General features: G+C 42.2%; 1 protein-coding gene across 1 annotated transcript; it reads left to right on the top strand.

The window, feature by feature from the left end:
- The first annotated feature begins 248 nt into the window (after positions 1-248).
- ska1 (spindle and kinetochore associated complex subunit 1) lies at positions 249-9,773 on the top strand. The gene is made up of 7 exons (XM_022741784.1): positions 249-296; positions 686-771; positions 862-977; positions 4,075-4,169; positions 4,530-4,664; positions 7,439-7,608; positions 9,454-9,773. Exons 2-7 carry the CDS (start codon positions 690-692, stop codon positions 9,600-9,602), a joined length of 747 nt encoding a protein of 248 aa, XP_022597505.1. The 5' UTR covers positions 249-296; positions 686-689; the 3' UTR covers positions 9,603-9,773.
- Positions 9,774-11,972: the final 2,199 nt, after the last annotated feature.

Genomic DNA, 11,972 nt, shown 5'->3' with positions numbered 1-11,972 from the left:
CAGAGAGAAAATCTCATAACATTCAGAAGAAGCTCATAATTACCATAGACTGTATATAAAGAGCTCTTCACACTTCACTGATGAAGAACACGACATTTTGAAAAAGTCAGTCCACCACCGAGAGGGGGCAATCATAACGTGAAGCTCTCTGGATCTTGTCACCCAGAACTGTCTCTGATGTAATTCTGATATTTCCTACGGTCTTTGAAGGGAGCAGTGACACAGCGCGTGCGTAGTGACGTGTGGACTGACATTTGAAATTCAGACCCGGGAGAGCAGCGTCGTGAGTCCGAACAGTAAGTTCTCCGCTTAAACCTGTAATAAAGGATTGAGACGCAGCTCTGTTTGTTCGTGAGCCTGATTAAGCTACTACCGTTAAATCTGAACTGACTCATGCTACCTGGACGTTAGCTAGCGTTAGCTTTAGAGAGCTCGCTGTTTTAACTGGCGTTAACTACCCAAACCCAGATAACATCAAGTGTTTCTATATAACTGTTGTGTTGTGCAAACACTGTGTGTGTTTGTGTGTTCCTCTGTGTCTTTATAGAGAAAGTGTTTATATAAAGTTGTAAATTGTTAAGCATCGTCTGCTTACTGCTTACTTAGCTCCTCTCAATGGTTTGGTCCATGACATTAACCAGGTACCAGGTTATGATGTGTTTGTAATGAAGTGTCTCTGTTTCAGGAACATGAGTGAGCTGGTGGACATCAGCCTCCACCTCCAGAACAGGATATCATCCCTGCACCGTATACTGGACCTGTCAACAGCTGGTATGACTCAGTCATTCATGACTGTTTCATTTCTGTATGAAGCTGAAGTGGTGTCTCTTAATATGGGCCCTTTTTTCTCTTCACATGTAGAGCTGCCTCAGACTAAGATGAAGAAACTTGGACAGGAGCTCTTTGGTCTGGAGAGACTTCTGGAGCAGTTTGAGAAATGTGTTGAACAACAGAGGGAGCAGCTGAAGCAACTAAAGGTAAACTGGAGTTAAACTTGAGGTAAACTAGAGGTAAACTAGTGATAAACTGGAGGTCAACTGGAGTTCATCTAAAGGCAAACTGGAGTTAAACTGAAGGTAAACTAGTGATAAAGTGCAGTTAAACTGGTGTTGAACTGGAATTAAACTAATGGTAAACTGGAGTTAACTGGAGAAGAATGGTGCAGTGAGCAGGACATTTCAGAGTGTAAAACTGCTTAACAAATTCTCTAATAGCTGCACTATTTCTGAATGGCCTCAAAGATAGAGTCAAGTTGTTCTTCAGGCTCTGAGCTCCAGCTCATTCACTTTGAAATAAAACAAGGGAGACTACATTAAAGAGCCTAGTCTCAGCTTTAATCTGAGCAGGTTTACATCAGTATCTGAACAGTGTGGGCGATAGAGCTCTTTGAACAAAAAGCCCAAATTACAGGGTTCAGAGGTAATTGGCTGCTTAATGTTTCTCGAGCAGCTGTGATTCATTTCAACGTTAGTTCAACACAAAGAGATCAGACGTGATGGTTTCCTTTCAGACTGAGGAGTTGTCTGTTAGTATGAGGAGTAAAGAAGTGACCATACAGCTGAAGAAGAGGATGATGAGGCTCAAAAATCTCGCAAATATCAAAGGTTGTTGGTGAAGAAAAATATTTGTCTTCACAGCAGGTAAAGAATGTTCTTCACGATGAATGCAGACATGTTTCCTTGTCAAAGGTTAAGAGAAAACTTCAAGACCAGAAGATTCAGAGGATCCACCACAAGACACAGACCCCCGGGTTACCTTGGAAACAGAAAGACCAGGCTGCAGTTCACAGAAAGAAACCATTTAGGTCCTGGAACAAAGGTGATATGATGAAACAGAAATCAACCTCTATCAAAATGATGGAAATAGGAAAGTGTAGAGAGAAACAGGAACAGCTCATGATCCAAAGCCTCCACCTCGCCTGTCAGACTTGGTTCTGGTTCTGTTCTGGCTCCAGTTAAACTGACTAACTGGTGTTTACTGATGATTTCACAGCTGACAGGAGCAGGATGAACTCAGAGGTCTACAGGAGCAGGATGAACTCAGAGGTCTACAGGAGCAGGATGAACAAAGAGGTCTATAGGAGCAGGATGAACGCGGGTCTACAGGAGCAGGATGAATACAGGTCTACAGGAGCAGGACAAACACAGAGGTCTACAGGAGGAGGATGAATACAGAGGACTACAGGAGCAGGATGAATACAGGTCTACAGGAGCAGGATGAATACAGAGGACTACAGGAGCAGGTTGAATACAGAGTACTACAGGAGCAGGATGAACATGGGTCTGTGTTTAGGATGAACGAAGGTCTACAGGAGCAGGACGAACACAAAGGCTACAAGAGCAGGATGAATACAGGTCTACAGGAGCGGGATGAACACATGTCTAGAGGAGCAGGATGAACACAGAGGTCTACAGGAGCAGGATGAACACGGGTCTACAGGAGCAGGACGAACATGGGTCTGCAGGAGCAGGATGAACACGTGTCTAGAGGAGCAGGACGTCATCAGGGTGCTGGGTCTGTACTCTCACAACAGTCTTGTGAATGACGTCACCTGTGACTGCAGGCTCTGCTCGTGGTTGAATGTAAACAATAATGCAGTGTTTTTTCTAGGATTTTTTTCAGCAGTGGGGGGCATGCTCTCCAGGTGGTGGTGGCAGTTGACAGCAGATTTTACTTTCAAAACCTATTTATTGGCTGGCCAGTTGAAAATGGCATTTATCGCTATCGCTAACTTTTACAATATATATCTCAGCCATATACAATGTCAAGAAAAATAAATACCTTTGGTTTGTGAAAAATAAATGTTACTTCAACTCTAACCAGTTGAAAATGTAAAAAGTAAAAAATAAATAAAACAATAACATTAAATGAATAAAAATAATAAATAAACATATAAAGATCAGCTAGATGGGGTTATAGAGTCAGTGGCAAAGTTTGCACCCAGGCTCAGAGCACTCTCGCGAGTAATTAACTCCAATAGGATCCCCCAACCACCCCACTCCCTCCCTCCCCTCCCCCCGCTGTTGCGCTCATCATCACACAGGCTGTGCTGTGAAGGTGGAGAGATGTGGCGGTGGTGCATTTGCGACAATAAAAAAAAAAAAAAAAAAGAAATTTGAAGGCGTGGCAGCTGTGAATGTAGAGGAAACACTGATAATGACAATGATGTGTGAGAACTCCCTCAGTACATAGTACGGTCTAAGACCAACTGCCAACAGTTAAATATCCCAACAGCAGATCTTCTCCATAACTGTGATATGACCAGGGTTGCACCATCTATTGTTCACAAGCACAACCAGTCCTCCACCTTTATTCTTTCCACTTGCTCTGGCGTCTCTGTCCGCTCGTACTGTAGTGAAGCCGGGTAAATCCACACAACGGTCGGGGGTGTTGTCGTTTAACCAGGTCTCCGTGAAACACATGAGACTACACTCACGATATGCTCGCTGGTTCTTCACAAGTGCCTCCAGTTCATCACACTTGTTAGCCAGGGAGTTGACATTTCCCATGAGGATCGATGGTAGAAAGGGCTTATATGTACATGTACTAGCCTTTAGCTTAGCCTCGGCATCCACGGTACGGCTTCTTCAGCTCAGCCGGTATGGGATTTTTAACTCCATATCTAGTAAACTTTAAAGCCAGGAGTTCTTCCTTTGTGTACATTATGTTCTCCATCGTCAGACAAGACAACGACGTAGAATAAAAAACATCAATCGACAAAAAATTGTGACTGAAACTATTGTGTTAAAGGTCATAAGTATTTGTTGTTTGTCACATGTAGTATACCTTTTGTGCCAGCAGCTAATACCGGCCCTTTTGGTCTGCTTATATTTAAGGCCTGTGGGAAACACTGAACACAGTTTTGTCTATACTGATGTAAACCTCCTCTTTAATATACGATCCATTTCAAACAGAGAGAATTAGTCTTTTAATAATTATATTATTAATATATATATAATCAGTCACAATTACTGTATTTCAAACTGAATGAGGTGAGGCTGAAGAACAAAAACTGTCCAGATACTTTTTATCTGGACTTCATGAAGAAACACAAATCACTTGTTTGTGTTGCAGGAAGTTGACCAGTTTTTCCAGAATGATATGAAGGACGTTCAACACATGAAGGACAACATCCCTGCACACATGCCCAGGAAGAAAGGCGCAGGAAGGTGAGGACACTCCAACTGTCATTCTCTTTAATATTTAATATCAAATCATTAGTTCAGACCCTGAAGACTTAAATTAAAAAACAACATATCACATACAGAGACATAGTATAAAACCTGGTCATAGAAGAGGGTCACAAAACCAGGTTTATGTGTGTTGCTCAAAATCACAATGACAGTGCTGTCAAAGGGTTTTTGAGGATCTAAAGACAGAACTCAAAGAACGCGGTTCAGAACAGGAGGAAAACGGGGAGAGGTGACAGTTTGAAGAGAAGGAAACACCTGAGGACAGTTAATCAGAGGATATGAACATTATGGTGCTGATAGAGAACTGTGCTGTATGACACTCCTCTCCTCTCTCAGTGGAAATGAACCTGTGAAGAAGAAGGAAGAGGCAGCAGATGTTCACATCACCCAGACAGAGACCGTCAGAAAGACCAAGACCCATGTCAGAGAGGTGGAGTTCATTACCATGCCAGAGTTTGATGGCATCCCTCAGTAAGTATCCCTCACTGGTATCCTACATGTTCATCTAATGATAAGATGAGGAGACAGATGGAGAGAGACTGTGTGCTGACTGTGTGTAGTCTATGTGGCATTGACACTGAGGCACCTGCTGTGAACCAGCAACAGAGCTCATCTCCTAACAAGCAGGAAACTGCTCCAGAGGAAGGGAGCTGTTTCTGGTTAGACAGATGAAGTTTGATCAGCTGTGTCTCTCACTCACATGTCATGAACATCACAGCAGCATGTGATGTAACACATGTTATTTTAGACATTTTCTTTTCTCATGATTATGACTTTTGCAGTGGTGGGCCGTCAGGGCCAGCAAGGCCTTCTCTGCTGGCCTAACATAATCAGAAATCATCATCATCATAATTATGATAAAAGTTAATTCAATTTTTAACTTACCTTCCCTAAATATATAAAAGTATTCTTCATATTCTGTTCATGTCATATTATGCTCCTTCCAGTGTTGTTGTTTTTAGGTTAGAGTTTTTATCCAATCAGAATTCAGCTAGCTTGTGTTGCCACGCTGTATGAAATCTGCCGAGGCCTTCAGAAACAACAATGCGGGCGTCTGTGCACTGTAAGTGAACGGGCACATAGAGTTGATAGATAGTTGCGATAGCCAATCAGATCACGAGTTGTTGACAGTAAGGCCTTCTAGCTGGCCTCACGTTGAACGTGACATGTACGCGTCCTGTGATTGGATACTCACTTGTGAGAGCCGCCAAGACTATGCAGATCAACCGAGTCGCATCAGAGCCACACCCAGGGACCGTTAGCAGAGAAATCTAATATATCTACTTACTTTTTTAACCCACAATGGCCGACGGAGGGCAAAAAGTCGATTTGGTTGCAGATATACTTGCAAAGCATTTTCAAGACGGGACCTTTCAAGAGAAGCTAAATCTCGTGAGACAAGGTCGGCCGACCCCGAGCTAGCTAACCTGTCCCAGGCGGGGAAAGGGTTTGTCCGCCACTTCCAAGCAAGCAACTACGAGCGGTACCCCTGGTTTACGGCTCCGATTGCGCTGCAAACTGTTCTGCTGGGAATGCCTTTTGTTTGCAAAGGATCGAGTTGGTGTGTGGAGCTACACTGAATTTGCGAACTTAAATTGTTTAACCAAGGCAGCAACGAGACACCAAAGCAAGACTGGACACTTGCAAGCTACGGTGCTTTTAAAAACATTTGGGGACACCCGTGTGGATACACAGTTTAACGAACAGGTACGCAGGGAAACAGCTGCGCAATGAAATGGTGAAGAAAAACAGAATATTAAACTGCGATTTTGCAATTTAGTGTACTATCTTGTTAAAGCTTGCCTATTCTTTGTGGACTTAAAACTTTTTGGACAGATAATTTTAAATACCTTTTTATTTTTAAGTTTTGACAGTACCACATAGATATGTTTTAATTGCTAATGTGGGTTTATTAATTTTTAAATGCGCCGGAAAATAGCCCGTTTTGTACACAATTGAGGTGATGCAATGCCCAGTAGTGCGTAAGTGTGTTTCTGTATACTATTTCTCCAGTCGTGGTGTCATAAATGATGGTATTATGAGAGGTATTTATTGAAGTCGGACTAAGTAGGACATCAGTGAAGGCCTAGGTGTGAAATGCACGGCCCGCCACTGGACTTTTGATCTCAGATCAACATCTGACCAGTTTCACACTGTTGGACCCACATGTGGATATAACGTGCTAAAGAGATGAAATGTTCTATGTATAAATATACTTACCAGCCACTTTATTAGGTACACCTTGCTAGTACCAGGTTGGACCCCCTTTTTGCCTTCAGAACTGCCCTAATTCTTCATGGCATAGATTCAACAAGGTGCTGGAAACATTCCTCAGAGGTTTTGTCCATATTGTTGGCTGCACATCCATGATGCGAATCTCCCGTTCCACCACATCCCAAAGATGCTCTATTGGATTGAGATTTGGTGACTGTGGAGGCTATTTGAGTACAGTGAACTCATTGTCATGTTCAAGAAACCAGTTTGAGATGATTTGAGCTTGTGACATGGTGCGTTATCCTGCTGGAAGTAGCCATCAGAAGATGGGTACACTGTGGTCATAAAGGGATGGACATAATCAGCAACAATACTCAGGTAGGCTGTGGAATTTAAACTATGCTCAATTGGTACTAAGGGGCCCAAAGTGTGCTAAGAAAATATTCCCCACACTATTACACCACCACCAGCCTGAACAGTTGATACAAGGCAGGATGGATCCATGCTTTCATGTTGTTTGCACCAAATTCTGATCCTACCATCTGAATGTCGCAGCAGAAATCGAGACTCATGAGACCAGGCAACATTTTTCCATTCTTCTTTTGTCCAATGTTGGTTAGCCTGTGTGAATTGTTATCTCAGTTTCAGGCACCCAGTGTGATCTTCTGCTTCAGTGTTCGACGTGTTGTTCGTTCAGAGATGCTCTTCTGCCAACGTTGGTTGTAATGAGTGGTTGTGTGAGTTACTGTTGCCTTTCTATCAGCTCGAACCAGTCTGACCATTCTCCTCTGACCTCTGGGATCAACAAGGCATTTTCTGTTGAGTTGCTGCCATGTGATTAGCCTATTAGATATTTGCGTTAACGAGAAGTTAAACAGCTGTACTTAATAAAGTGGCCGGTGTGTGTGTGTGTATGTGTATGTGTATGTGTATGTGTATATGTATGTATGTATATATATATATATATATAGAGAGAGAGAGAGAGAGAGAGAGTATTATACTGTATATATAAATGTTTGTGTCTCTCTCAGGTACATGAAAGGACGTGTATCATATGACCAGCTCAATGCTGCTGTGCAGAGCATCAACACAGCTGTAACAGCCAAGTATAAGATCCTCCACCAGTCTCTGAAGACTCTGCACAATCATGCTCGAAAGCTGCATCAGCGCTTCAAGGAGCAGGAGACCAAACACACTAAAGGTACACAGGTACAGCCATGTCACTGTGTGTGACTGGTCTGAACAGTGACATGAGACAGTACATGTTATCAGGTTCAGACCTGAATCTGACGGGACTGTGATCTGATACTATACACCCATATACCAGTGAGATTATTTATTACCATTATCATGTTGTGAATTTAATGTAAACTTCATTCATTCATTCAGTCATGACTTTCAGCAGCAGAGAAAATTCCACACTGCAGCTTCATAGAACACGAGAAAATTGGCTTGGAAATGGGGCTTGTGCATGTGCGTCCAATTTCTCAATGAGTGAGATTTATAATGCTGAACCATGCGATCGCACGGCTTTATAATTCTGATGGAAAGAATGTTTGTGTACGCTCAAAACCAGAAGGATACATAGAGTTTTAGTCATGAATCTCACAGTTTTATGCATCTGAACCCTGAAGTGTATCTGACCTGGTCTGACAAGATCACATCCGGTCAGACCAGGTCATATCAGGTCAGTGTCCTGGAGAAGACTAGCTGACAGCAGTGTTTTCCACGCATAGACTTTACTTGGGTGCGGCGCCCTGTATGTTAACGGCCGCCAATGTATATTTGGCAACCCTTTTTTTTGTTTTTATCCATCCGACAGAAAGACACCTTCCTAATCTCCCCTCCCTCTACCCCTCCTGTTCGTTCTGCTATCACAAGAAAGGTCTACTGACAATCACACATGCTCTGCAGAGAAACACACAGGGAGAGAGAAACATACATTAGTAGACGTGGCTATTTTACAAGCACAGACCAGGTAAAGCACCTCCTTGGCCCAATTCCAATCCAGTCCCTACACACTCCCACTCAGAGATAGAGTGTAACACCATGTGGAGTCACACTTCCAGCTGTGGAGGGTCTCTTCATTAAGGGGGAGGGTATAAATACAACAGTAAGCTTTGGGATGCCCTCACCTTTCTCCAGAAACAGGAAATCGATTGTTACCCAAAATAATGTGTGATTAAATCAATATTTATCTAAAAGATAATCATATAGACAGCATTAACAGAGGTGTAGGTCTGTGGGCAATGACATGGCCCTCAACACATTCATGTCATAGTTAGCTTGTGAGAGGAAAATTATGAGTTGAGTAAAAAAAAAAAAATTCACTCCCATGCTTCTTTGGCCACATTTTGTTTTTACTGAACATGTTTTTGTTTGTTGAAAAAATAAGGTTATAATTAGATTTAGACATCAGTTTAATTTTCAAATATCAAGTCAAACAAATAAACACCCCATTTTTTTGTGATACACATCGCCATGTTCATTCCAAAATACAGTGTAACATCTAATTTTGTCATGTGTGCATGAAAATAGTCTATAAAATGTCTGTTTGAGGTCATTTATGGCTTGTCCTTTGGAAATAAAAACACGGAACTCACATTAGTAGATATATGGCATTTCATCCATCCCAGACTCAAAGCAGTGCTGCACTTGTCTAGGAGTGTGGTTAGTAAGTTTGCATCGATGCAGACTGGATGTTGGGGGGCTTTGTAGCCCACTCCCACTTAAAGGTGTAATGTGTAAGATCGTTCTACTTGCTCCACCTCCATAGGGGGCAGCATTTCACCTCGTGGCCCCTGTCCAGTTAATCATGTTGTTGTTTGTGAAGTTAATAGAAGTATTCAGTAATTCAAAATATTGTGTTAAATGTCACACTTATTTGTTGTTTGTCACATGTAGTAGACCCTTTGTGCCAGCAGGTAATACCGGCCCTTTTCGCCAGCTACCACCACAAGTATATTTCAGACCCAGGGGAAACACTGGACAGTCAAAATACAGAATGACTGGACTGTGGTGCCTCTGCTTTGTTGTTGTCTTGCAGGTCAGTACTTCGTGGTGGAGGATGACATTCGGGAGTTCACTCAGATGAAGGTGGACAAACGGTTTCAGGGGATCCTGAACATGCTGCGACACTGTCATCGTCTGAAGGAGCTACGGGGGGGAGGCCTCACCCGCTATGTGTTGTTATGAACGAACAAGAGTCAGTCAGATTGATTAGGCTCTCGTCAGGGGTTTGTTTGTTGCCTAGTTGATTCTTGTCATGGTGGTGTTTTATGTCTGCTCTGTCAGACCGTCAGATTAGTTCTGTTATATATATTATTATAACACAGTGACAGTGTGACATTGTAGAACTTCTGTTTGTGCCACAGTTACTGTTTATTTTTATGATGATGAAATAAAAAAACAGCTTTAACATGGCTATTATCATTATTTATGTGTGTTTGCTGCAGGAGTTTTACTTCTCATCACTTCAGTCAACAGAAAACATCAAGTCCTCAGAGGTGCTGAGATTCTCATACAGCTGTTACACTTATCAGTCGTCTTGGTTCATGAAGTTAGTTTAGATCAGTCTGATTTATTTTATCAGACAGTCAGATTGTTATTGTTGTATTTAGGTTTTCCTGTATGTGTTAATAGTGTTCATCTCATTTAACAGGACACACCTGAACCACCACTGGTGCAGCCTGAGGTTTTAGATAATTAGTTAAACTAGAAAATTCCTGAAGAAATTTTGAATGTGCCTGTTGCTTGGTGCGTATCCATCACACGTTTCAATCTCTACAGAGGACGTTACTTTGAGTTTCATTCATGTTGTAAAGATTTATCCTAACTCTGACCTTAGTCACTACAGGTATCCTTCTCAAGCCTTTTGAAGCTGTCACAACTGGCCAAAATAACCTCACACTGATGGTTTCAAACCCACATTTGTCCCCACAACCATAGCAAGACATGTATACACATATGTACATGCCCTTTATAGAAGTTGATCTGCAATAAAGCTATACCACTATGTCACATATAGACGATAGCTTCTAAGATCGAACATTTATGACCTACCTTACCTCTTACCTTTTTGAGACTTATTTTGAAGGTTTATTCAAAACATGGAGATGGTGTTTGTGTTTCTGGGTTAGGGTTAGGGTCTATATATGTGTGTGTTGAGACTTACTTTTTTGATATTCACCTTCAAAATAAGATGGTATTTGTGTGTGTCTGTCAATGCGTGTGTGTATTGTGTGTGGCAGTAGAGCTGTCTAGCATAGAGCCTCCAAAAAGCTTGTGTTACCAGGTTGAGACACTTATACAGTTAATATCCATATGTTGGTGATGGGGTTATGCAAATACAGTGTTGATTTACCTTAGAGTTGCTCTCATACGTGAGTTTAAAGGCTAAGAGTTAATCACTCTAATTAGCCAAACAGAGTCAGCTTTCCCCATTTCTGCCCAGTAAGTGTCAGTAGCACCTGCTGAGACACTGGATGCTATAGCGACTGTGGCCACCAGGGGGCACACACAATCCCCTCTGTCTCTCTAGGTAGACAACAGCTTTTAAGATGAAATGTGTTTGACAATTGGATCACACAAGGAAAACTAAGTCCTATTGAAAAGATAACCTCACCACAGCTGCCCAAAGACTTCATGGAAACTCCCCTCAATCTGTTGAGGGCAAGAGCTTCAGAGCTAAGTTTAACTTGGCTATGGGAGCTTTGGACAGCCCTCTCTGCACTTTGGGGGGATTTCCTCAAAAACCGTGAAAGATATCAGAATGAGACCAAAACTAGGTGATACAGGACAAAAAGCATCTCTACATTTTTGATATAAAAATAGTCAATGAAGGTTGGAAACTGGGATTTAAAAAGGGTTTTTCTGACTTTTTTTGAGGAAAATTTTCAGGGATGGCAGTTAGAGTGCTCAGTTAGCTCCAGTTAGCGAGTGGAGCTGTGCCTAGAGCAGACATTGCTGAAGATGTAATAAACATCACAATCCTCTACACTGAAGTTACAACACCACACAGTGAGCGTGAGACAGGGAGAGAGAAGCTAGTGCTTACTGCTAAGCTAAAGTAACTAGCAGATCTGAGCAGCATGTGAATTGCTGCTGAGTTAGTGAAAGTTGCTAAAAGGAGCAGAGAGCTCTGAGTGCTGGAGCAGAACTAGTGTAAATTTAAATGTAGAGCAGGTAGTTAGACACTGTGATGAGGAAAACTGTCACAATCCGCCCCTGCTCCTACCTGAGCTCCCTGGTGTTTTTCCACTCACCCCGTCTCCGCCTCCGTCTCACTCTCCACTCTGTCACACCTCCTCATCTGCCTCAAACTATATCCAGTTGTGTGCTGCATTTGGGTCCATAATATACCCATTTCAAAAACAGCAACATTAACTGTGTTTAGACGGAGCATCTCTACCAGTAACAGAAACTGACTGGAGATGGGACACCACACTGACTCAGCATGTCAACACATGAACAGCTTCACTAGTATTAGTGACAAGACATCAGTAGAAGTAAATCACTGTGTAAAAATGTTCTCAGATAAAAGAACGAAGTAAGTCAGTCAAAATG

Source organism: Seriola dumerili, unplaced genomic scaffold (genome assembly GCF_002260705.1).
Source record: "Seriola dumerili isolate Sdu_G_001 unplaced genomic scaffold, Sdu_1.0 BDQW01000056.1, whole genome shotgun sequence".
In the NCBI taxonomy this organism is placed as follows: Eukaryota; Metazoa; Chordata; class Actinopteri; order Carangiformes; family Carangidae; genus Seriola; species Seriola dumerili.
Note: the sequence above shows the minus strand (reverse complement) of the source record. Positions and strands in the feature narration are given on the sequence as shown.